The sequence below is a fragment of the Capricornis sumatraensis genome, chromosome 11, assembly GCF_032405125.1.
Source record: "Capricornis sumatraensis isolate serow.1 chromosome 11, serow.2, whole genome shotgun sequence".
In the NCBI taxonomy this organism is placed as follows: Eukaryota; Metazoa; Chordata; class Mammalia; order Artiodactyla; family Bovidae; genus Capricornis; species Capricornis sumatraensis.
In genome coordinates this window covers 28,491,840-28,519,067 of record NC_091079.1, presented here as the reverse complement: position 1 = coordinate 28,519,067, position 27,228 = coordinate 28,491,840, and the positions used below count along the sequence as shown (strand labels likewise).

Here is a 27,228-nt window from a genome sequence, read left to right as displayed (position 1 = left end):
GTCCAGTCATGATTCAGAGTAAGAACAGCGGATAAATGTGTGTCCTAAAGAGGTTAGCGGTACCATTTTATATAGTGTAAAGTCATGCAAACCATGCTTGAAAGGAAGCGGCTTCATTGTGGTGACCGGGGGAGGTAAAAGGCCACGACAAGCCCCCGCCCAGGGGGGGCCACCACGCACATGCATGCGTTTGATGCAGCCCCCGGTGATCTCACGGGGATGTGGCGGGTGTGAGAGCAAGTGAGCTATACAAAGTTTGTCTACATTACAAGAAGGAGTCAGCCCACGACCCCTTTTTTAAGTGGGCTTGCCGGAAGGGGTCCATATCGAATCAGAAATGCCGTCCCCCGTGGACGACAGAGGCATGGAGCCACTGGGTGTGAAGGGGTCGGTGTCCGTGTCCGTCTCACCCTCGGCCAGGTACCGTTTCTCCCTCATCCAGCTCGATCCCCCGCTCGGGCCAAACACATAATCGTCTCTGTCCTGGGAGATGCTGAAGCCACTGGGCGAGCGTTCCAGCTCCTCGTGGTTGACTGACATCAGGGACAGGGGCGTGTCGCTGTCCCGGGTGATGCTGCGCCTTTGCCGGGGGGAGACTCGGTCCGAGCAGGGGCCGTGCAGTTCCGCCTGGGAGCGGTAGCTCCCTCGGGAGTCAAGAAGCGTCAAGATAGGCAGGACGGTGGGCCTTTCCATATAGGTGGTTGCATGACCCTTTCCAGAACTGGGTCCCCCTAGGGGCAGGTTCACAGGGTCGTGGGCAAAAAACCCATAGGGGTCGACTTTGTCGACGGGCACCTGGTGGAAGCTGTAGGGGGCATCGGGGGCGCCCGTTTCGGAATAGTTACAGATGATGGTTTTCAAGTCCGCATCCCTGTGGTCCTCTTTCTGCTCGGCCTCGGCGGGCGAGGAGGCCCCCTTGCTCGGGGAGAAGCCGGCGACGTGCACCTGGAGCCGTTCCATGTGCTGCAGATGCATGTCCACCAGGAAATCCAGTTTCTTCCCCATGTCATGAACCTGGAAAACACAAGGAATTGGGAATCACTGCTTTCTCCGGGCCAGCGGGTACTTGTTATTGGTGGTGAGGAAAAACCATAGCATTTACTTTCCAGAAAGGAAAAGGGTTCTTGCGGTAAGTCATAATCATCATAACAGCTGGCTGTTTTGTATCTCTCGATTTTGAGCTTTGTGCAGGGATGCGTGCATGCGTGCTCAGTCGTTCAGTCATGTCCAACTCTGTGCCAGGCTCTTCTGTCCAAGGGATTCTCCAGGCAAGAATACTGGAGTGGGTTGCCATTTCCTTCTCCAGGGGACCTTCCTGGCCCAGGGACTGAACCCATGTCTCCTGTGTCTCTTGCATCGGCAGGCAGATTCTTTACCAGTGTGCCACCTGGGAAGCCTGCACAGATTTCTGCTAATCTAAAAAAAGCAGGGTAAGGGCATTCCAGAAACCTGGAAGCAGAGACATGGTGTGAGGATAAGTTTTACCCAAGGAGAAGATGGCCTTGCTGCTCCTGTTTGGATCCAGGAGGAGGAGTTCTTGATTTGTAAACATTCCCTTAAAGAAGCATCTATATTGTCTGCGCACATTCCCCCTACCTGGGGATATAAGCCCCATGGGTACAAGGGCAGTGGTTAGCAAGAATTCTGCTTCTCAGACCTAGAGATGCTCCCTAGGGGCCTTGGAGGCCAGTAGAAGGTATGCTGAGATCGGCTGCATCTACTTGCTTCTACCTACACAACTGAGAACATATTGAAATCATCGTGCGTGCACAGACACAAGTGTACATGCACGTGTGCGTGGGATGTTCTTCTCTGACAGTTCACAACTCACCAGGAAGGACTGAAGGCAGGTCTACCATTTCCTCTTGTAGTTAACGAGACAAAGCATAGAGCAAGGTCTTGGCTGAGTTGGTACTCAAGTCTTAATAATAACGAATCCTTCTCTAGCAGTTACTACGCACTTTAAAGTTATTTAATTTTTCATATTAATTTTCTTATTTAACTTACTTAATTTTCATAACAGCCCTATGAGGTTACTATTATTCTATTTTCCAGTTGAGGAAATAGAGGCACAGAGAGATGAAGTAACTCATCAAACATCACAGAGTAGGTAAATGGAAGAGCTGAGATGACAAATTAAAATTTAACAACAGAAAAGGATATTCTTGACATACTAAAAAAGGATACTTATTCAAATTTTCTCTTATCTCTTCTGCACAGATCCAGTTTTGGGTTATGAATAAAATAAAAGGATTGATAGGAATCCTAAAGGAAATTGACAGTGCTGTTTATCTAGTACAGTTGGGTGTATTCTGTGTTTAGTTGCTAAGTCATGTCCAACTCTTTGTGACCCCATGGACTGTAGTCTACCTTGCCATGGGATTTCCCAGGCAAGAATATTGGATTGGGTTACCATTTTCTTCTCCAGGGGACATTCCTGACCCAGGGATCAAACCTAGGCCTCCAGCATTGCAGGCAGATTTTTTTTTACCAGGAAGGTGGGCTTCCCAGGTAAAGTTAGCCAAACAGTGCTAAAATACAAGCCACTTTACTGAAGAAATGAGAGGTGGACTTCCTGGGTGATGTGACTGAATGGGTTTCTTTCTGCCCTGAATGAACCCCACCCATAGCCTGCCCTCCTCCGGGCCCCTTCACATAGGTCACACACTGACCCAGATTTTCACAGAAGGAGGATTACGGATACAGAAAAATACAGAAAATGTGGGGAAGGGCACTAACGTTCCTTAAACACCATGAAGTTCATGATCATAGTAGCTACCATTTGTTGAGCATTTACTGTGTGCCAGCTACTATTCTAGGTAATTTACAGGTATCAGTTGATTTAATCTTCAAAGCAACCTCACGAGATGTTAACATCCCCATTATACAGATGAAGAAACTGAGGCTCAGAACGATTCATTCACTTGCAAGTGATCACCCAGCCAGTAAAGTGCTAAATCAATGATTTCATTTCCAGATCCCTTGATGAATGGTAGATACTCAAGTCTGTTATCTCCCTATGAAAAAAATGACATTTGAAAATAAATTCCACATACTTGTTTTTGGTGGGAGAAAGGAAGGACCTACCTGCCTTTCGACTTTCACAAACTTCCCCATCATGCTTTGGTCTTCAGTTTCTGATGTGGATGGTCTGGCTACATAGGGTTCATTCCTAGGAAAGAGCCCATAATGCTGTAAGATCATGACACCTATTTTTGCTCTGCAAGGTCACTTCAGCTAGGTGGGCCGTGGTCCCTGGAACTATCCTGCTTGTGCTCAGGCTTACAGGGTCTGGAAGAGCCCATGGAACTCTGCAGCCCACGGGCATTGGGAAAGGCCAGCGTTTCTGACCTTCACCAGGGATGTCTCATGCTTACCGTGTTGACTGTAGGAAAATGTGAAGCTGACTATTAGGCTGTTCTCAGGAAGCTTTGTGTCAAGCTTAACTTAACACACCACTTAACTGTGCCCAGAGTGCTTGATTGCTCTAAATTATGTTCCTGGGCCTTTCCGTCTCAGACGGTTGACAATAGAGCGTGGTTGTCTCATCTCGGGAACCAACATTTCATCCGTTCCATTTAGCTAAGACTGGAAAACAGATGCAAAACCTGGAAAACGATGCCAAAGATGATATTCGTAGGGAACAGGATTGAGACATGTGCTGCGTTTGCGCCTTAGCCAACCACAGTTCACATCTGCCTAAATTCCAGTTAGTTTCAATATTGTCCTATGTAGACGAGAACTTTCAGGGAGTCTAGCTACTGCTTGGAACCATTCATGCTTGGTACTTTCTAGGCAGTTGTTTTTTCTCTAGGCTACTTACTCCTTCTAGGTCTCTTGCCAGGTTTGGGTAAAACTGTTTCTTTTTTTTTTTTCAATCTTTGGCTGTTTTGCACGGCATGCGGGATCTTAGTTCCCTGACCAGGGATCGAACCTGCACCTTCTGCATTGGAAGTGTGGAGTGTTAACCACTGGACCACCAGGGAAGTCCTAGAACAGTCTTGAATTAAATCAGATGTCAAAAACCAGCGGCCTCTGTGCTGAATCCAGCCTGCCAGTGCTTTCCTTGGCTTGCACAGGGTTTCAAACATTGGAGCCATTCAAAAGTGGAGAATTGCCCATCAGATCTGAATATTCAGCTTTTCTTGAGAAACTAGAGTATCTGGAAACAGAGGATCTCCTTTCCTAAAATTAGCAAGAGCAGAACTGAGGTTCTTCAGGGCCCTGTGGTTCACCCCTTGCCAGTCTAGCCCCAGAACTGAAGCCAAGATTAGATGCTCTGTATCGCCCTCCTTACACTCTTTCCCTTCCTTAATGATAAAGAGCCTTATTATTATACACTGCATGATATTTCTTACGCCTACCTCCCTTCACTCATTTATGTTATTGATACTTGCCTTGAAGATACTGGGGAATAAAGAAGTGTAAATGCAGGCAGTGGGCTTTCTAAAGGATCCTTGCTCATCACCTATAAAAGGACAATTTTCAGACAGTTTTTCAGGTAGGGCAGAGCTGTTCTGGGGCTGGACAGCTGACTTCCTTCTCAGTCTCTGGGGCTGATGAAAGTTAAAAAAAAAAAGCCAAAAGAGCTGGCCAGGAGGAATGCCTTGGGCTCTGCTAACAGGAAGTATTCTTTGGGTTCCAAAAAAAAACCTCCCACAAGTCTCCTTTTATTTTCTAACTAGGAAACTGTCAGTTGCATTTTCAGTAGCCATACAAAGGAGTGTGGCTGCAAGGCTTTCGTACAGAAATCTCTCAAACAGCCACAGGCTGGAATCGGCTGCAGGCTCTTTCTCTTCACCTTATTTGGGGGAATGGCAACCTCACCCCCATGGTAAAGGAACCCAGCTGAGACTTGGGCACAGGGACTTGGGCGTCGGGATGTGGTGCGGGCTTTGGACCCACACAGCCCATCAGTCAATGCCCCCGGGCCCCACCTGGGAGACTGCTGGGATGGATAGGTGAAGGCGGCTCCTCTCTGAGACTTTTTATGTTTTGGAGTAGATGGAGGTCCAGGGGTGAAAATCATATCTATTCTGAAAGAGAGCACACAAAGAGGGGGGATTAAATGACAGAGAGCTTTGTATGAAAAGAGAGGAAAGCAATGTATTCTCTTTCTTCTGTCATCAGCTGTGAGTTTGGAATATAAAAGAAAAGAGCATAAAGAGCGAGAAAGGGGGAAAGGAGGGGGTAAGGAGGAGAAAGAGAAAGAGAGAAAGAGGAAAGGAGAAAGACTTTCTAATCTTAATGCATCATCATTTTTTTTTTTTTTCTTTTGGCCCAGTGTACCGAGAGCATCTCTCCATCGCAGAGGAGAGAGGCAACCGAACCACTGAGACAGGGTGACAGCTGCATCCTGTTCCTTCTTACAGGAAATGTCAGGTGTGCTGCAGCAGGTCTGGTCTTCCAGCTTTCATTCCACCCAAAACCTCTAGTTAGGGAGGTCTTCCTGCTAAGCCCTAGGCTCTGTGTTCAGCCGTGCCCTCTTTTCCCTGCAGCTTGGCAGGCTCCTTCAGCTACTGGAGGGATGAATTCAATAGTAGCTTCTATAGCCTCCCCCCCCCTCCATCAATGTCACCCTGAGCACAACAGAAGGCAAATGCCATCCCCCACCTGGCACTGAGCTGCGGTGCTCAGTGCTCAATGGAAACAGCCTGGGAGGCTTATCACAGGCCCAGGACCGCAGTACTCAGGAGCCATGCCTCTCTATGTCCTTCTGCAAACCCAACTGCTCCTCCCCTGACCCTGTGCATGAGTGCGTGCTAAGTCACTTGAGTTGTGTCCGACTCTTTGCAACCCTATGGACTGTAGCAGGCCTGGCTCCTTTATCCATGAGATTCTCCAGGCAAGAACACTGGAGTGGGTTGCCATGCCCTCCTCCAGGATATACGTACCTATAAGTATATAAATATGTATAAGTTTCTATATATTTCTGAGTATGCAGTTAGTAATCATATTATGCATATATATCCACTGTATATCACATAACTTTTTATCTTACTATATAGACTGTAAAAATATCATTTGATGGTGGTGTAAGTTTTTAATGAGACAAGGTACCATTCTTTTCTTAATCACTATTTATATAATGGAGGTGTGTTACAGAGGACGGGAGTTTTGTACCCCGTCCTGGATCTGGTTTTACTTCCAGCTCTGCCACCTACTAGTTGGGTAGTTTGGGGCAAGATCATTGTCCTGTAAACCTTGGTCTTCTCATTGGTATATGGCAGCTCTAATGTAAAACCTTAGGGGGTTATAAGGGATTGGAGACATACATGTGAAGTGCCCAGGTGATCAACAAAAACGGTGATAATTATTAGCTAGGAATCAATGCTGTTTCCATATGTTCACTGTTACAACTAACACTTGATGAACTTTTAATTGAGTAAAAATTTATATTTGGAACTAGCCAACTGGACTCATTTTAGATAATCCGAATTTTATTGGCATATACAAAGGATCAGAGTTAGGGACCAGTAAGACACATGCTTTTTCCCTCCCTGAGGCCTGATCAGACTGTTAATCTTGGCCATGTCAATTTCATAGAAATTCTCCCCAGCTCATTTGATCTCGTGTTGGTTGGCCTTGATGTCTCTATTTGAGGAGTATTTTTGTTCTTAACATTTCTCCCCTGCATTGAGGATGAGTGGATGCCTCTCGCCCTCAGCTCTGTGGTCTCCCTGGCCAATTTCTCAGCAGCCAGGAGGGCACCATCCTTCCAGGTGTGCTGTCTTACCTTGTCTGAAGGTACTTGATTCGGGAAAGCATGTCGAGATGTCCTGCGGAATACTGTTCAATCACATCCTTCACGTCATAAGGCCTCAAAGTCTCCTTGAATTTTTTTTTATAGAGACGGAATTGTAGAATTCTGCCAGGCAAAGTAGAGACATTTGTGTATCAGGAGTGGAGAGTGAAGGAACTTATGATACAAGATGGACAAATTCTGAGGTGGGGGTGGGGGTGGGAATAAAAGAACCAAAAAGACATGACTTGATGAGAAGTCCCAGGTCCTGGTCCTCGTTCCACCTCTTAGAACCACACTGAGTTGGGCTGGCTGGTGTCTCTTCTTCATGACTATCCCTTTTCACTCATATGAATAATAAGAAATTCACATTTCTTTCATTATGACAATAAAAGCTAACATTTATTACACATTGGGCTTCCCTGGTGGCTCAGATGATAAAGAATCTGCCTGTAATACGTGAGACCTGGATTTTATTCTTGGGTCTGGAAGATCCCCTGGAGAAAGGAATGGCAACCCACTCCAGTATTTTTGCCTGGAGAATCCCACGGACAGAGGAGCCTGCTGGGCTACAGTCCACAGAGTCTCAAAGAGTCTGACATGACTGAGCAACTAACACTTTCACTTTTCACTACATGCCAGACACTGGGATGAGCTAATTTTTAACAATTTGCTAATAAATCGATTCACAGATGATGGAACTGTGGCCGAGGGAGCTTCAGCCTCTTCCCAGGGCCATCTTGTTGATAATGTCAGAGTTTCCCTGAAACCCAGGGTTGTATGGGGACAAGGCTCGCGGTCCTAACAGCTGCATCACACTGCTTCCTATTTGAGGACAGCTGACATATCTCTTCCTCAATAGCCTCCTTAATCCTTTGGCTTATGAAAAAGCTAGCTTTGGTTCTTCAAGTTTTTTCAGGCTGTTAATAAAGTGGGGCACCCAGAACTTGGAATCCTCACCTCCATCTTCCTGGGAATCAATAGAGTCGCCTTAGGTGATTAATCTTCTTGAAATCTCCCTCACGAGGTCAACTCTTACTGAACATAGTGTCAATTTAAAACACCGAATCACAACCCAGTGATAAGAAACACAGTTACCCAGGTCCTCCCATCTCATACTTGTATAAGCTTTTTTTAATGGTGCATTCAAGACTCGTTTTGTTTGTCACAGCCCATGACTTCAGCCTCTAAACACTATTTTGGTCTATCAATTGTACCATTCAAGTTACTATCCTTTCCAATTCTATGTCACTTTCTAAGCCTGCCCATTACACAGTTCTACCAAAGGTGGGTGTCAGGAACTATGGCTTGCAGCCAAGTCTGGCCCACTGCCTGTGTTCGAAAATAAGAGTTGTGTTGGAACACAGCCTCAGTGATTCGTTTATATACTGTCTATGGCTTCCTTTGCACTTCAAGATCAAAGTTAAACATGACAGAGACCTAGGGATCATAAAGGCTGACATATTTACTACCTATCTGACTCTTCACAAAAAACCGTCTGCCAACCTCTGAACTAAGGCATCAATGACAGTACTCCAAAGGATGCGGCAGAAGCCAGACCAGGAAGCATCTCAGCAGAGACCTCCTTCGAGCCCAACACAGATTCATTCATTGGTTTTCTTTGAATAAGATCATTCAACCAGTTAAGAATGCAGGAGGTTGTGTTTCTTATCCAGCCATACTTCTGGCACATTGTACAGTGATGTCATGAAGAACCATGTCAACAGCTTTGCTGAGGGCCACATATTATAAACTTTTGTGCTTCCTGCTCTATTAGACTAAAAATCTGAAAATACCACGACTAGTTCTTAGTGACTCTGCCTTAGTTTCTAGAATTCACTACCATCACAGTGGAGTGCTTATAAACTCATATTCCAAAGTTTTCTTGAAGTAGTAACATATTTTCTTAATTTTCTTATGGCATTTCAAGCAAAATAGAAATAGTCAGGGTGAATTATAAGTCTCATCTGAAACAGACCAAAAAATCCTATAATTGATTATCATGTTGAAAATGCTAATTAAAAAGAACTAAATGAATGAAGACAGATGGGAGAAAAGCTATTTTGAGTCAGAAGCCTATAAAAGAAGAAAACTCATGTCAACACACCCTCCGTCACCAACAGCATTAAAATAAAGTAACACAACACTGTAAAGCAACCACGTGTGTGCTAAGTTTTCAGTCACGTCCGACTCTTTGCGACCCCGTGGACTGCAGCCCGCCGGACTCCTCTGTCCATGGGATTCTCCAGGCAAGAACACTGGAGTGGGTTGCCATGCCCTCCTCCAGGGGATCTTCCTGACGCAGGGATTGAGCTCCTGTCTCCTGTGGCTCCTGCACTGGCAGATGGGTTCTTCACCTCTGAGCCACCAGGAAAGCCCAAAGTAACCATACTCCCATAAGAATGTTTAAACATAAAATAAGTAGTGGCAAAGGCAGGCAAGAGGATCACCAGTGTCTCCAACCTGCTAATGACCTGCTAATGATCATCACTTTTCTTTAGGCAGCACCCTCCTGCTTAGAGTATTGATGTACTCTCTGAACTTGATCCAGGGGTTGAGAAATTTCCTGCCCACCTTCCCAAAGCCCAAGACCACTTTACAAAGCCATGACCTGGAGGAGCAGAGCTGGGGCCTGGAAGGCTAAAGTGGGAGGAGGTGCTTACCTGACGGCTCGGATGGCGGCCTTCAGGGTGGGGATCATGTCTTCGATGAGGAAGTCATTCCCGTAGCCCCTGTCTTCCGCTGTGGGGTCCCCTGTCCCGGCATCTGAGAGGGAGACACCCGTATCAGTGGCAGGCCACAGGGCCCTTCAAACTCAGCCTCCCAAGTCTCCATTTCCATTTCAGAACCATCCTCCCCGCCCCCACCACCCGACGTGCTCTCCAGGGGTGACATCACTCAGACTTTCTCAGCGTCTCCCTCCCATAATCCAGAAGTCTGGTAAGCGCCTGCAGTGTTGGACGGTTCCTGGGGGAGAGGGCGGGGAGGGTGGTGTGTGTTCCAGGGTTCCCAAGTGGCCCCTTTGGAGGCCGCCAAGGGCATGCACCCAGGTGTTTGTCACACACCTGAGTTCAGACCCTGGCTCTGTCAGACTTTATCCTTGTGACCTTGGGCTGGGAGGTCACTTTCTGAGCCCTGATCATCCTCCCTTTTGGTAAGTGAAAGGGGCACTCGCTCCAACAGCCCCCACAAGACACTTTCCCCATATTTCTCCCCACCGCCTTGGGATGTGGAGGTCCCCAGGTGTCCAGACCACTCTGCCCCTGGCCCCCTCCATCCTTCAAGGTGACCTTCTTAGCAATGCGCTTATCACGGGGCCACCCTTAGGAACCATGTGGTGTGTCTCAAGGCTCCCTGTAGGGGTTGGGCAGGCACACGTGGTGACCCCGGCCCGGGGGGACAGCTAACGTGGGCCCTCTGCGCTCAGGGTGAGGGCACGAACCTATCACAGCCCAGGGGCCGAGAATAAAACAAGCCAGAAGCTGGTTCAGGGCAGCAGGAGTGGGCTATTAGACTGCAGGATTCTTCCGCAGGATAGGGAGGGAGGAGATATGGAGGAGACAGGGTTAGGAAGGGGAAGGGGTTACCTTCAGAGCTCTGCCAGAAAGCGTATGCTTTCATGCGGAAGGCGGTGCGGAAACGCTCTTTATTGTTTGAGCCAACAGGCTTTGGTTCTTTAGAAGGACTTTCTTCTATGGCATCTACATTCAGAGGGGTAAATAGCTTTCCTTTAGTATTGCTACCACGAGGATTAGAAAGGCGAACCCGATCCAAGAGACCCAGCTTTTGGCTACAAAATAAGCAAAAGTGAACAATTTTCCTCCTTGAGTGCAGGCTTTCGTAATCTCCCGTCCCTCTCCATCAAGACGTACACATCCTCCTCCGCGCGGGAATAGGACCTGCGCCTCCGATGCTCAATCTGACTGAGCTGCTTGGAAAGGGATGCGGCTTGCTTCAGATGATAGCTCGGCAACTGACTAGCTAGTACATCTCCGGTGTGTTTCTCTGAATTTCAGTTTCCTCATATGCTTAAGTGCAGCTTAAATGAGATCCAGGATATAAAACGCCAGCTCCTGGTAGCAGGCAGCAAAGCTTTGGTCCTCGTCCACTCCCACCTCCCCTGCATCAGCAACTTCCTCAGCACCCCTCCATGGCGCCCAGATGGAGACCCACAGAGGCTAAGCCTTATCAAGTGTTCCTTAAACAGAACTGACTGACATAAATGACACAAAGCAGGTGCCTTAACCTGGTGTCCACAGACACCTCCCCCCAACCATGGACCGAGCTTTTTGGGGGGTGGGATCCATGAGCTTGGATGGGAAAAGCACTGCATTTTAAATTTACTAATTAGATTTTCATTCACGAATCTCAAACTGAAGTTTAGCATGTCTTTCAATTATGAATGTATGAATGAATCCCAGTAATACCCTCAATGCCCCAGCTGTATCCTCTGACTATAACAGAAATCACAGATCATCTTACATCCTATTACCTTCATGTATTGCTATGCTCATCACTGCATCAAAATTACAGAATTATTCTACATGCCACTATATCACATCATTAGATTCATCACAAAGAAGCACACGTATTGACTGCATCTCAAAAGTTTAAACATTTTGATAATTACATTTCAACATAATCAGCTTCTTTTGTAACTGTCTGCATTTTAGTCGTAAACTCCAAGTTGTTACTCTGAGAAAGGGTCAGGGAACTTCAGCATATGGCTGAAAGTCTTCTAGGCACAAGAAGAAACCTAATAAATCCAACAGGAAGTTGCCCTGGTGCAAAAACCATCTCCGTGTCCTTGGGCAAATCTGTGACCTTCTCAAACCTCAATTACCTCATCTTTAAAATAGGGATAAGCATGTCCCACTTGACTTGGTTGCTATGGGATGCTGTTTGTCAAAGGTTTGGCATAAAGCCCAGCACACAGGTGCTCTATAAACAGCAATTTCTCCTTCCGTTTCTTAACCTCTGCCTCTCACCCAAGTGGACACAGGAATGATGTCCTTTTGTGCGGCACAGACCAGAAAGAGCCCTAGTGTGTGTCACACATTGATACACTCAGCTCAGCTTCTTTCTCCTCATCACCCACGTGGGACTTGGCACCCAGCAAGTGTGCGTGTACTTGTGGGAGAAGTGCGTGAATGAATCAATATGCATGTGGGTTGTCAAATCAGCTTTTCATCAGCCTGAGATAATTGAGTATTTCTAATGTCGATGTCTGGTTATGACAGTCACGTGCCTCATACCAGAAGCTGCTGCCGTCTTTGCGGCTTGGTGTAGTGAGGTGGTCCTGGCCTTGGGACTGCAGAGGTGGGAACATCTCTTGTTGAGCGGGTGCCATATGCTCTCTGAACACCTGGTCCTCATCGGTTAAGTAAGCCTAACCACACCTTGCTTAGGAGAGATCCGGGGACCACTGCACGTGATACTGTCCATGATGCTTCTTGCCTTCAGCTTGGCACAGAGAAGGCACTAAGAAATATTTGATTCATGAAAGAATGAGTGAATATATGGATGAGTCATTGTTACTCCCGACTCCTTCTGACTGTTCTCTGTCCCACAACACTGTTACATTAATAACCCACCCATCAGGATAAATTCAGATGGTTCCATCTTTCCTGAACTGGTCCAGATTTTTCAGAGTGGCTTTCCTGACCAGCACTAAGTTAATGACTAATGGAGACAAAATCAGCATCTGGAGGCTAAAAATACAGAACAAGGCAGGAAATCACTGAAGACACACAGAAGGCCTTCCCAGCCATGAACTAAGAAGAGGGGGGTTAGGACAGTCACTGCTCAGCCCCCTGCTTCCTGGCCTCTGCCTACCTGTCTTTGCTATACCAAGCAGATGCATCATTCCGTCCACATCAGACCCCTTGCCCATCCCCAAGTCCCCTCCTGCATGCCTTGGTGCACTCAGCCATACCCTTTCTTCCCTTCTCAGCTGACCTCATTCCCATCAGCCCTTTAAAACTGCCCAAGTGTCCCTTCTTGGAAACTACTCCCCATATGCTTCTGAGACAGGCTGTGTTTGTCTCTGGGTTTAAAACAGTGTCAAGGCTTTACACGCCCATGCCCGCCTGCTTGTGCAGTCCTGGAAAAGCAAGGATTCTGCCTGCTTATCTCTGAAGCCATCCCACACCCCTGCTCAGTACATCCTGATGTTCAGGGCTTTGGGGCAAAACTGACCTGGGGGGAAACGTCTTGAAAAAACAGGTGACCTAGGACACAGAACTCATGCTGTGTGGGTCCCAGCTTCCTCATGTGCACAAGAATAGGGATCAGCCCACATTACACACGGGTGTGTAAGGGTTAAATGAGGGAATGCACGTAAAGTGCTTAGCCTGCTGTCTGGGAGGTGGACGGATGGTCGGGAGATGCTTTCAATAAATGCTGGCTGTCATCATTATCTCGGTAAATAATCCTCTTCCCACAGAAACAGCAGAGGGCTAATGACATGTGTGAAAAGGATGGATAATATTTCCTAAGCCACAAAAAAAATAGTGTTTTTCTTTTTTTAAATGAACTGAGGTGAGTTCTCAGGATATATATATATATATATATGTATATATATATACACACACACAATTTTATGGTACTTCTTAATGGTAGTCTGAAACACTCACCACCGTCACTGAGTTTGACCACAGCAGGAGATAAGTATCAATATATGAGGAGCTTAATTCCAGAAAAACTAAGCGAGACAAAAGTAATGGCCATCACTCTGTCCGGATTTGAAATCTCAGCGTAGGTGCTGATTATTAGATAATGAAAGAGATTGCTTGGTCCTGTCTCTGTGAGGACTGAGTATTCACTTATCTGGCATTTAAATGCTTCACTTCTATCTCTTAACAGTCTGAGTTACTTTGACCATGTTCACTTAATACCCCATTGGTCACAGAGGTCAGTTTATGAGATGAATTCCGACAGCATTACGAATCCAGATGCGTTGGGCACAGGTCAGAAATCTCGGCTCTGAGTTACTCACAGTCATAACACCTAAGAGGCTTATGGAATTCTTCCTCCAGCAAAGTGGGTGATCAGCTTACTTCTTAATTGTGTTGCCTGAAACCCAAGACCCTAAAGGATAATCAAATGCAAGGCCAAGTTTATCCCTGAAACTCAAAACCCATCTGGGCCCTTCTCTGTATGGATTTCTAGTGCATATTTCAGGCCTTGTATTTGAAGGCTTGCAGATTTTGCAAGAAAAGCTCTCTATGAAGCTGACATCAGATTTCCTTAGAAAGCTAAGGTCTCTGATTTGTTAAGGGTGGACAAACAATTTCCAAACATGAGTTGGGAAAACTGGAAATACAGGCTAGAGATGGGAAAAATAACATCAAGGTTTTTCTTTTCCTGGCAAGATTATACAGTCCTTGCCCTGGGCTCTTGCTCCAGGAACTCTTGTTAAGTTGCTAAGTCGAGTCTGACTGTTTTCAACCCCATGGACTGCAGCACACCAGGCTTTCCTGTCCTTCACCATCTCCCAGAGCTTGCTCAAACTCATGTCCATTGAGTTTGATGATGCCATCCAACCATCTCGTTCTCTGTCATCCTCTTCTGCTCCTGCCTTCAATCTTTCCCAGCATCAGGGTCTTTCCCAGCATCCAGGCTCTTTGCATCAGTTGGCCAAACTACTGGAGCTTCAGCTTCAGCATCAGTTCTTCCAGTGAGTATTCAGGGTTGATTTCCTTTAGGATTGACTGGTTTGATCTCCTTTCTGTCCAGGGGACTTTCAAGAGTCTTCTCCAGCAGCACAGTTCAAAAGCATCAATTCTTCAGTGCCCAGCACTCTTTATGGTCCAACTCGCACATCAGCACATGAGAAACCACAGCTTTGACTACACAGAATTTAAGTTGTGTTAAACTCTGTGCATTCCCCTATTTCATGCTTCCCAGCCTCAGCACAAGCTGTGACCTATGCCTAGGAAAACGTTCATCCTATCTTTTATCCAAATAACTGATTTTGTCTGAAACTTGGTCCAAGCAGCAGTCCCCAGGGACACTTCCACTTTTGGGCCAATGAGATAACCATTCACTGTGCATTGTTTTGAGGCTTTTCTCAACCACGGCACTTGGCCATCATAATGAAGTCTTCACCTTACAAGGGACTCTCTCACTATAGCAGTGGTTCTCAACCAGCGGTGATTTTGCCCCCAGGGGACTCTTGGTGAAGTCTGGAATCATATTTGATTGACATAACTTGGGGGGTGGTGCTCCTGGCTTCTAGTGTGTCAAGGCCAGGGATGTTGTTAAACTTCCTATAATGCACCCAGGGCAGCCCGCACAACAAAGGCTTATCTCATCCAAAAGTCAATAGAGCTTCCATTAAGACATGAAAAGGGTAAGCTGTTTGTTCAGAAACTGCCTTTGTCTAGTTATCCAGCACCTAACACAGTGGCTCGCACATAGTAAGCCCTTACAGCATCGTTGTGATGTTGAGTGAAGGAAGGAAGAAATAATAACACTCGAGCTTCTGATTAACAAGATGCACCTAACCTCAGCAGATAAAGGAACTGCTGTAGAGTGGAAAGAGTGCTGCCTCTGGAGGAAGAGAACTGAGTTCAAATAGCTGCTTTGTGGTTAATAGTTCAACTTGGGTAAGGCATTAACTCTGACTCAGTTTGTATCTTCACCTGTAAAACAGAGCTAATGTCACTTATTTACCCAACAAAAATGTGTTCTGCATCTTGAAAATGCTAGACTCTTGGTAACTTGCTGAGGTTACAGTAGTGACCAAAGCAGGTATGGTTTTCAGCCTCCAGTTAGCTTACAATAAGGTCAAGAAGTCACGTGACAGGCAAACATCCATATATTGCTAGAAATCTGACCAGCATCAATGAAAAAAAAGAAATGCTACCTGCTCTATCAGTTAACAGAGGATGCCGCAGCCATCAAACCATTACATTATAGCCACCCCAGATGGTGAGCCCTGAGGGAACTTAGGATAGAAACAGGATGCCTGCCATGAGGATCAGCCACTGCAGGGGACAGTTCTGGTAGGCCAGTGGCTGGGACTCTGCCCTTCTACTGCAAGGGCCGTGGGTTTGATACTTGGTCAGAGAACTAAGATCTTGCAAGTCACAGGGCACAGCCAAAGAAAAAAGAAAATAAGATTCTAAAATAGAAAGAGAAAATAGGAATTTCCATCATTCTAAGTCTACCTGGAGACACCAAATTGAGTTTTAAGAAGGAAAGAGTGTATCAACTTTACATTAAAAATATACATATACATGTTCACAGCAGCATTATTCACAATGGCCAGAGGGTGGGAACCACCCAAATGTCCATGGATGGATAAACGGGTCAATAAAATGCAGTATAGACATTCACTGGAGCCTTCAAATGAAGGAAACTCTGACGCCAGCTACAGCATGGATGAATCTTCACTATGCCACAGGTGAAGTAAGCCCATCACAGAAGGACAAACACGATATGATTTCACTCACATGAGGATTCTAGAGTAGTCAAACCCAGGAAGTATAAAAGAGTGGTGATTGTCAGGGGCTAGAGGGAGGGGAAATGAGGAGCTGGTGTTTAATGGGCACAGAGTCTCAGTTTTATAAGACTGAGAAGTACCAAGACTGGTTGCACAACAGCGTGAATATACTGGACACTTCTTAAACGTACATTTAAAAATGGGTAAGACAGCACATTTTATGTGTACGTTACCACAGTAAAAACCATTTTTTCCCCCCAAAGGGAAACACAGTGGCCTCTCCATGGAGAATGGATTGGAGGGGAGTAAGGAAAAATGGAAAGAGCAATGAAGAAGCCACTGATGCTTTCCAGGCAAGAGGTGCTGGTGGTCTGGACCAGGGTGACTGCCCTGAGGAGCAAGAGGAGACCAGAACGTGGACATTTATTTTGGAGAAGAACCACGCTCGTCTTCCTCGATGGGTTCCATGTGGCCACGAGGGAAACAGAAAGTCTCTGGCTGTATACAGAATGGGTGGGTGGGAAGGCTGTTTATTTCTATGGGGACGCCATTTATTTTCAGTTGAGCAAATGGGACAAAACAGGTTTGGAGAAGAAATCAGAAGCTGAGTTTGGCAGTCCTTTTCCTTGGTACACACACAACCACACACACACACACACACACACACACACACACCATACAAGACTGTGGCATGAAGTGGATTTTAGTAAATGGTGAGGATTTGCCTCACAGCTCAAATAACCTAAATTGAGTATCATTATTAAAGTACTTTTGGAAGTTGGAATATAAAAATATAAATTTTGGTTTGTGTTTGCTGAAGAAACACTGGAAAGATACCTAAAAATGAAAAAGAAATTATTTATGGGGAGTGGGACGGTGGAATGGGGTGGAGAGGGACAGAAGTTGTACTAAGACATTTCACGGTTTGCCTCTATATCATTATTATTTATTAAACTGTTTATTTCATTTTATTTTGGTCGTGCTTCATGGCATGTGGGATATTAGTTCCCCGACTAAGGATGGAACCCAGGTCCCAAGCATTGGAAGTGAAAGTGAAGGTCGCTCATGTCCAACTCTTTGCGACCCCATGGACAACACAGTCCATGGAATTTTCCAGGCCAGAATATTGGAGTGGGTAGCTTTTCCCTTCTCCAGGGGATCTTCCCAACCCAGGGATTAAACCCAGGTCTCCCACATTGCAGGCGGATTTTTCACCAGCTGAGCCACAAGGGAAGCCCAAGAATACTGGAGTGGGTATCCTATCCCTTCTCCAGCGGATCTTCCCCACCCAGGAATTGAACTGGGGTTTCCCGCATTGCAGGAGGATTTTTTATCAACTGAACTACATGGGAAGCCATTGGAAGCATGGAGTCTTAATCACTGGACTGGCAGGGAAGTCCCTACTTCTACAATACTTTGACTTATGAACCATGTACATGTTTTTTAAAGAAAATTAAAATTTAAAAATTAAAATTAAAAAGTCATTTAGACTCTCTCCCTTGGGAAAAATTCTCAGTGGTTATACCATCCAGCCAGGTTCTGAATCCTCTCTCTTCCCATTTCTCCTCCTTATATACTCCTTCCAGGGTTGAGTCTTTTTCTGCTCCAATCTAGATTTTTCTCATTTTGAATTCAATTAAAATCTCTTTTGTCTCTACTTTCAAGCTTAGCTCTGGGTCCATTTTTGCACATTAAAACTCACAAAAGTGTTCATATGAACAAAAGAGAAACAGAATCCTAGGAGTGGTACATTTAAATGCAAATCCTGCCCCTCCCATCAAGGGTACAAAAATAAGATAAGGTCGTGGGGATGTGGTGTCACGGAAGCTGTGATACCACAGCGACCCTGAAGATAGACAACCCAATAGGTGAGGTTAAAGAATACCAAAGGCAAACAGTACTTAGTAAACAGCTTTGCTTGGGACCAACTTGACTACATTCTCTAGCTTCCTCATGCCATCTTTGTTGGGCATATGTGTCCTCGATAAACTAACAAAAATTAAAAAAAACAAAAGAACAGAAGTTGAGTTTGGGACATGTCACTTTCAGGAAAGTGGAGAGGCACCCTGTCGAGTAAATAATTGGGAACCTTGTCTTTCTTGTTTATAGCTATATTCCCTAAAAGGGTTTCTGGTACACAGGAGGTTTTAATAAATATTCATTGAATAAGCAGATGGATGGTTGAACAGATGGAGGGATGATGGATGGGTGGATGGATATATGATGGATGGTTGATGGATGATAGATGATGGATAGATGCATGATGGATTATGAGTGATAGATGGGTGGATGGACAGATGGACAGATGATGAATGGATGGAGATGGACAGATGAGTGATGGGTAAACCAAGAGTACAGAGTCATTGCAGGCAAGAGAAAAGTCTTTTGAAGAAGTGGTCAATCTGTTTTGTTCTGTTTGTTGTGAGCTCAATGAACACAGACTTGTAACCTGCATAGAGCACATCAATCCCACCCACAAGGGCTTAAAATCTTTATTTCGTCTCTTATTTTTTCATTATTTCTTCCTTCCATCTTTAGACATGGGAGAATGGGGCCCTACACAAGGGCAGTGGCCCCCTTTAGAAGGCGCCTCTGGCACTATGGTTTATCCTGAGAAAGGCAGAGAAGGCAACTGTCAATTCTATAAATAACTGTTACCATTCATGTGCCAAATTTTTGCGGCTTTGGTACCTTATTTGCTCTCTGAGAGGGGGAAAAACTGTGAGTGAAAGTTGCTATCTCGCCTGTGCTCTTTTTTCATAAAAATGAGAAGTCTTAATTGGGAATTAGATGACAATGAAAGTGGAGTAGCCTGGAACTTGACGGGCCTTTTACAAATGGCATTATGATTTCAGATTTTCAATCATGGGAGAAGCATGCCCAGCAGTGTGGCAAAAAGCATCTACCTGAGCCCCAAATAAACCGAAATGCCTAGTCTAGGGTGCGGCAATATTCTGCACGTATGTTCCAGTCTGGCTGAATTCTATTCATGTCTGCATAGGAAAGGCAGTAATGGTAGACTGAATAATTCACTTGTAGTGAATAATTCACCTGCATGGTCTGAAACCCTGTTGGTCACAAGAGGGGAGGGAGCAGGGAACCCTGTTGAAGAGTCCTAAGTTTGTGTAACTCTTGGTTGCTCATGAGGTTTGGAACTTGGGGTGAGCCTGTCCTCTTGAAAAAGTATCTAGAAGAGGATCACAGAGGTATTTTCCTGCTCTGCCTCTGAGACACAAAACGGCTGCAAGTTCTCTAGCAAATCCGCCCTAACTCTGTCAGCTGTCCCGCCCCTCCTTTACACCCAAATACCCACTACAGTCCAGACTGGTTCCAGGCAAGAAATACTCCTTCCATTTGAAAACCTGCATGAAGGAGGCAGACAGTCCAAGCCATGTCTGTGTCTGTGAGTTAGCTGGCGCTGTCTGTAATCGTTTCTTTCAGGCGGGATTACGTGTGTGATGAGGCATCCTGGGCCCCATTCAAGAGCACTTGACCCAGACTCCCAAGGGTCACTGTCCTCAAGTGGCTCCCATACAAGGGGGTCTGGGGTCCTACTACCACTTCTGCCCAAATTCTGTCAGCTCTAGAGGTTGAGATGGTGTCCAGGAGATGGACTGATAGGCCTTATCAGTAGTTTGCAACAATAACAGTTTCAATACATATTTTAAAAATATACTACGTATATTTACATTTATCATTATTTCTGTTTTGTAAATACAGAATAGCTGTATTCCATACAGCCTTCCATAGCTGCAGGTTCTGCATTCACAGATGCAACCAAGTATGGCTCAAGAACATTTGGGAAAAAATTCCAGAAAGTTTCAAAGTGCAAAAGTTGAATTTGCCACACTTGGGCAACTCTTTACATAGCATTTACATTGTTTTTACAACTATTGATAGAGTGCTTGCACTAACTAATCTAGAGATGATTTAAGTACACAGGAGGATGCATGTAAAGCGTTAGTCGCTCAGTCGTGTCCGACTCCTTGCAGCCCCATGGACTGTAGCCCGCCAAGCTCCTCTGTCCATGGGATTCTCTAGGCAAGAATACTGGAGTGGGTTGCATGTAAAGGTTATATGCAAATATTGTGGCATCTGATACAAGGGACTTGGGCATCCATGGGTTTTGGTATTTACAGAGGGGTCCTGGAATAAATCCCTTGCAGATACCAAGGGATGACATGTATACAAACAGTACAACTGTTTCCAAGAGGTGGTCTTTCTTTACAACTTCGAGTAAGAGCCATAGCTTCTCTGATGTTGTGACATTGTTTTTGAAAAGGAACCAGAAAGAAGACAGCTGAGTTCCCTCTGTCTCTGCAGCAGCCTGTGGTGAGCGTGGTTTACTGGGGATTGTGAATTACAGTCTTGATTCACTTTTTGAGGGCTTCCCTGGTGACTCAGATAGTAAAGAATCTGCATACAATGAAGGGGACTCAGGTTCGATTCCTGGGTCAGGAAGATCCCCTGGAGAAGGGAATGGCTACCCACTCCATTCCTGGAGAATTCCAGGACAGAGGAACCTCGAGGGCTACGATCCATGGGGTCACAAAGAATCGGACATGACTGAAAGACTAACACTTTCACACTTTTTGAGGAAACATCTGTGAACCCAAGAAGCAAATGAAGCAAGTTATAGTGGAAATAACATGGTCTGAATATTCAGACCTGAGTTCGAATTTTGGTCTTACTACTCAGTAGCTGTGTGACTCAGGAGGTGAGTAACTCAGCCTCTCTGACTCAACCTCCTCAACCCATAAATGAAAGCATGAGAGTCGATTTCTCATTGGTGATGTGAGGACCATGTGAGACCACACATGCAGGACTCCAGGCACAAAGTCCTGCCCAGAGGAGAAACACTCAAAAGGTGGCTGCCGCTATGATCACAGTTAAGTTGTTCTTGAGCAAATTTACATGAAATTGGCAGAAGAAAATGGTGTCCAGCAACCACAGTGAGCCCCAAAACTCTATCCCATGACCAGCACGACTGCCCAGGGGCCTCAGGCCATACATAACTCGACCCTCTGTCTCGACACAGTGATGGGAAGAAGAGGACTCATGATCACAAACGTACCTGGCTGCTGGATCCAGCTGTTCTTTCCTATGAGGAGAAAAAAATAAACAAAGCATAAATTACATGCAACTGCTTCTCCTCTCCCCAAAATCTGTTTGCAAGCTTCCTTTGCTGAAGATGCAGGAGCAAGGCAAAATGGCACATGTAGAGGGGGGCCCATGAATGAGCTGGGGTTCCCCAGGCAGACCCTAGACCCCTTCTGCAACCTAACGGGCCTGGTTCTGAACTCCAAGATCCCTCTCAGCCATTCATTCATTTATTCCAGAGGTTCCCAACCTCGGGGCCGCAGACTGGTACCTCCTGTCAGATGAGTGGTGGCATTAGATTAAAAATAAAGTGCGCAAAAAATGTAATGTGCTTAAACCATTCTGAAACCACCCCCTCTCCACCACCCAGTCTGGGGAAAAATTGTCTTCCACGTAACCTGTATCTGGTGCCCAAAAGGATGCAGACTGCTGATTTATTCATCCAAAAAATGGTTCCTGAGCACCTACTCTGTCCCACAGCTTGTGCTGGGCTTAGGTGACCTGTTAAGTGGTGGGGACAGATCAGGGAACAAGGGACTGAATGAGATAGCACACATAAAGGGCTTCCCAGGTGGTGCTAGTGGTAAAGAACCTGCCTGCCAATGAAGGAGACATAAGAGACCAATCCCTGGGTCGGGAAGATCCCCTGGAGGAGGGCATGGCACCCCACTCCAGTACTCTTGCCTGGAGAATTCCATGGACAGAGGAGCCTGGCGGGCTACGGTCCATGGGGTCTCAGAGTTGGACACGACTGGAGCGACTTAGCATGTGCACACACGCAGACAGCACTTATGAAAACAGATCTAATGTTATTCAGCCCTAGAGAAAGATAACTGCATATTGTCCTTCTTCTCCATTTCTAAGAACTCCAATAATCTTGATCCTGCTCATAAAAAGAACAAGTTCTGCTTATACAGTAAATTAACTGAGTCTTTTTGGTCAGGTAACTTGTTTCTTGGGCCTTAGTCTCATCGCCATTTTTGTCCCTTATCTAATGATTCCAGAGCTGCAGTGACAGACACTAATCACAGATGGCCATTGAAATTAAAATGAAAGAAAATTAAATATTCTGTTTCTCGGTTGCATTAGCCATAGATACTCGACAGCCACCTGTGACAAGTAGTTACCATGTAGGGCAGTGCAGCTATAGACAGTTCTGCTACTGATACCACTTTTAGGGAACTGATAAGCATGCATGGATGTTTTTGTTATTGTTGACGGTAGACAACATGGGATTTTTAACAGGTGCCCACTTCTCTGCTTGTGCATGAGAATGTGTAATTTACTATCTGCCCCCCCACTCCCCAGATTCTTCCTCTACCTTAACCTCCTACCACCTACTTCTATTAGGTCTACACAGTCTCTGTGCTATGTGGCTTCAGTTGTGTCTGACTCTTTGTAACCCTGTGGACTATAGCCCTCCAGGCTCCTCTGTTCCTGGAATTCTCCAGGCAAAAATACTGGAGTGGGCTGCCACACCCTCCTCCAGGGGATCTTCCTGACCCAGAGATTGAACTTGTGTCTCTTAAGTCTCCTGCATTGGCAGGTGGGTTCCCAGGTGCATAGCGCCACCTGCGAAGCCTCAGTCTCCACAGGCCACAAATCAGAAGACCTGGGTTTGGTCTCTCCTGTGCCCAGCATCTTGTGTGACCTTGAGCAAGTTCCTGAGCTGGAGGCTTCTGTTTCTTCTTATCTAAAATTGGAGTTGGACTTCAAAGTCTCTAAGGTTCTTTGAAATTCAAAAGTAATGAGTATGTAATTCTAAGTAAGCATAAAAACAACACAAAAAAGGCCATACATCACTCATCACTGGTAGCCCAAAACATACAAATATATACATACACATATCAATATGTACATGTGTGTATACATACACACATATTCCTGCAAAGTAACAAAGAACTCCACGTGCTGGAAATGGATATGACACTACTTTTAGAAATGGGCTACATAACTGCATGGAGAAGGCAATGGCACCCAACTCCAGTACTCTTGCCTGGAAAATCCCATGGACGGAGGAGCCTGGTAGGCTGCAGTCCATGGGGTCGCTAAGAGTTGGGCATGACTGAGCGACTTCACTTTCACTTTTCACTTTCATGCACTGGAGAAGGAAATGGCAACCCACTCCAGTATTCTTGCCTGGAGAATCCCAGAGACAGAGGAGCCTAGTGGGCTGCCGTCTATGCGGTAGCACAGAGTCGGACACGACTGAAGCGACTTAGCAGCAGCATAGCTGCATCCTTCAAGATCTTTTGGAGGATTACAAAATCATGCAGCCACCATGGAAAACAGTCTGACGGCGTCTCAAAAAGTCAATATAGAGTTACCTATTCCACTCCTAGGTATAAATCCAACAGAACTGAAAACACATATCCACAAACAGGTACTTGAATGTTCATGGGGGTATAACAGCCCCAAGGTAGAAACAGCACAAGTGTGTATCAGCTGATGAATGGATAAATAAAATGGGGTCAATATCATGAAATATTATTCTGCCATAAAAGCAATAAAGTTCTGATACACAAGACAATATAGACAAAACTTGAAAATATTATGCTAGGTAAAAAAAATCGTAACATTTTATTTATTTATTATATTTATTTATTTGGCCATGGCATGTGGGCTCTAGTTCCCTGACCAGGGATCGAACTCAGGCCCACTGCATTAGGAGCACAGGATCTAGCCACTGGACCACCAGAGAAGTCCCAAGATTTTATTTTTTATATGAAACATCCAGAATAGAGTAAAAAAATAAATGAGTGGCTGCAGGGGCTGCAGTAAAAGAGGGAACCAGGGGTAACTGCTAAAGGGCACTGGGTTTCTTTGGGGGATAATGAAAAGACAATGGCGATCAATACCCAACTTTGTGAATATGTTGAAACCCACCAAACTGTTACTTTAAGTGGGTATCTTTTATGGTATGTGAAATCCTTTTGTAATATGTGAAGTATATTTCAATAAAATCTTTTTAAAAATAAATCAAATAAAAACCCTTTAGGAAGCAGGTGAAAACATACCAGTGTACTATCAGCTACTTTTTATTTTGCTGTGAAACCTATGGAATGGGTTGGAATATGGGGAACATTTTTTTCCTCAAGGGACTGCCTTGTTTCAGAATGGTTGCCAAGTGAATTCTCTAGTGGCTTTATACTTTTGTCCTTGAAAAAAAAGAAAGAAATGTTCCCTCCTAGGCTAAAAGCCATTCCCATATCACAGCAGCTGTCTGCAGCACAATGTATTCCTCCGAGTCTCTGACAGCTAGGACAATGCCTTATTTATAATAAATCAACCCAAAAGAATGGGCCTATTGCCAAGACCTTGGGATGCAAAGCAAACAGAAATCATCTTGATTCAGCGTTCAGTATGGTTGCACAAGCTCTGGTTCTGGAGTTCAAGGTTAATCTGTTCTCTTCAGGAGAAGCAACCGGCCCATTCTAAGACTCTTGCTCTCCTAAGGAATTTTGATACTACCCCAAACTTGAAATGATTATAGCTACACTAGGAATCTGCCTGCAATGCTGGAGACTCAAATTCGATCTCTGGGTCAGGAAGATCCTCTGGAGAAGGGAATGGCTACCCACTCCAGTATTCTTGCCTGGAGAATTCCGTGGACAGAGGAGCCTGGTGGGCTACAGTCCATGGGGTCGCAAAGAGATGGACAAGACTGAGCGATTCACACACACACAGAATAGAATTATAGAATCAGAAGGAATCATAGAAAGCGCCTTCAGGGCATATACCTGCATCCTAAGTCTCTTCAGTTGTGTCTGACTCTTTGAGTCATGTGTGACCTTCATGGCCCAACCTTAGCATATACAAGGAGCTCAAAAATACTGCTGGACTGAATGTCTAGACTAGAAGGTGCCACGTGCCATGTGCCACTAGACCCACAGCACCATAGATCCTGAGCTGGGAGAGGGAAGCACGGCCCTGAGGTTTTGGGGCCAAGTGGGTCATGGTCAGGTTTGGGATCCTCCTCTCTTTGTTATGGTTACCCACTGGAAGGTTTTATGCAGGGGAAATGAGTCAGGAGACCTTGATGTCCTCAGCATCCTTAAATCTTCACCGCAATCTGGTGATGGAGGTGGAGGGAATATTGAGGCTGAGCTCAGAGACTGGTCACCAGTCCCATAATGAGAGTAAAGGGAGGTGGGAGGGAGTCCCTAGTCCAGCGTTGGTTCACGTCATGGTCTGTGAACCCAGATATATGGCAGAAACATGCTGCAGAGCGGGTGGGTCCCCACTCCAGGTATGAGTCTGCTCAAGGGTCCTAGCGGTCCAGCCTTCCATTCATACACTTAAAACTCTGAGCTCAGGATCGAAAACCTGGCAAGGTGCAGTCTGTTTCAGAAACCCAGCTAGTGATCACAGGCTTGGAGGACCCTAGATGTGGCTGACACTGGCCAAAATGATCAAAGTTTCTAAGCCCCAGTTGGCTCCTTTGCAAAAGAAGCCTGGTGACACCAACCCCCCAGCCTGTCTCCAGGGGCTCCTGTGTTAAAATCACCAGGGATGCTTGTCTGAGATGCTTCAACTATTCCAATGCCACTAAAATTGTTGAGGGCTTCCCTGGTGGCTCAGCGGTTAAAAAATCTGCTTGCAATGTGGGAGACACAGGAGACGTGGGTTCGATCCCTGGGTTGCGAAAACCCCCTGGAGGAGGAAGTGGCAACCACCTCTAGTATTCTTGCCAGGAAAATCCCTTGGACAGAGGAGCCTGGTGGCCTACAGTCCATGGAATCACAAAGAGTCAGACACAACTGATGCGATTAAGCACACAGCACAAAACTGCTGAAGGATGCAGGATCCGCATGTCCACACCCCCCACTGATTATAACCCATCTTAACATCTGAGAACCTCTGATTTATTTCACAGGGTGCTTGTGAGTATTAAATCAAACGTCAACTTGTATTCCAGGAGCATACTGGATGCCCATAAATATTCATTTCCCTCTCCCTTTTCATAGGCGCTGGCCATTGGAAATGGAATGTAATTTTTTTTTCCTGAAGACTCTCATTTAATTTCCCACTTCTGAGAATACAAAACATCTCTGAGCCCCCAGAGGACTCCCCCCAGATGCTTCTTCCCCTGCCCTTTCCTGGTCTGGGGGTGAAAGGCACGACTATCCTGGCCTCCAGGATGGCCAGGGTAGCCCATTGCACCCACTCCTCACTTCCTCAGCCACTGGCCCTGCTCCAACATTGACAGGACCTTCTCTTTCAGCCACTCCACACTGTCTAGCTGGAAACCCTGAGTGACATCCTGAGGTCATCTGGGGAGCCTCAAAAAATACTGGGCTGCACCCCCTTACCTGCCTCCTCCCTGGGATTATGATTTAATCAGCCTGGGGATGGTCTGGGCATTGGGATATTTTAAGCTCTAATGAGTCTAACATGAGGCCCAGACTGAGAACCACCGACCTCCGGGAACTGTGAAGGCCACGGGCACACATACGGACCCGGCAGCAGTGGTGAGCCATGCCCTGAGCATTCGGCTGAGCCACTTGCCTGAAGAACGGAAAAGAGACGACTGATTCATAGAACCTCCATGTTGCCACGAGATCAATCCTGTTGGGGTTGGTAGCATAGTACCTCCAGGCGGCCTGGGGAGGAGAGACGAGGGGTGGGAATGAGCTGGTGTCACCCAGAAGGTCACACGGAATCCCACAACTTTGAAACAGTCAGCCCTGGACACCTCAGGGTTCAGTGTACACTGAGGTCATACCCAGAGAAGGCAGATTCTTGGCCTTTTGTAGCTCCTATGGGAAGAAAAACCTCCTTGACCTTATCATCTCAGATGGAGAAAACCGACGTAGTAGGGGAGAAAACCAACATAGTAGGGGTAGGGTAGATAAGTGAATTACCCTGAAGAGGGGAATCTGAGCATAAGAGCCTTGAAAGGAGCAGGGATTCCTGTTGCTGCACGATTCCTTGAGTT

The 27,228-nt window shown here is 45.8% G+C and overlaps 1 protein-coding gene across 1 annotated transcript in view; it reads right to left on the bottom strand.

The window, feature by feature from the left end:
- Positions 1–297: 297 nt before the first annotated feature.
- Positions 298–27,228, bottom strand: part of KCNQ3 (potassium voltage-gated channel subfamily Q member 3) — a 291,169-nt gene continuing 264,238 nt past the window's right edge. Inside the window, exons 8-15 of the mRNA XM_068983814.1 lie at positions 26,799–26,893; positions 21,265–21,291; positions 10,330–10,532; positions 9,406–9,508; positions 6,737–6,868; positions 4,938–5,036; positions 3,088–3,172; positions 298–1,014 (exon numbers count right to left, since the gene is read on the bottom strand). Of these exons, the coding sequence (XP_068839915.1) occupies positions 298–1,014; positions 3,088–3,172; positions 4,938–5,036; positions 6,737–6,868; positions 9,406–9,508; positions 10,330–10,532; positions 21,265–21,291; positions 26,799–26,893 (1,461 nt within the window). The remainder of the gene's footprint in view (positions 1,015–3,087; positions 3,173–4,937; positions 5,037–6,736; positions 6,869–9,405; positions 9,509–10,329; positions 10,533–21,264; positions 21,292–26,798; positions 26,894–27,228) is intronic.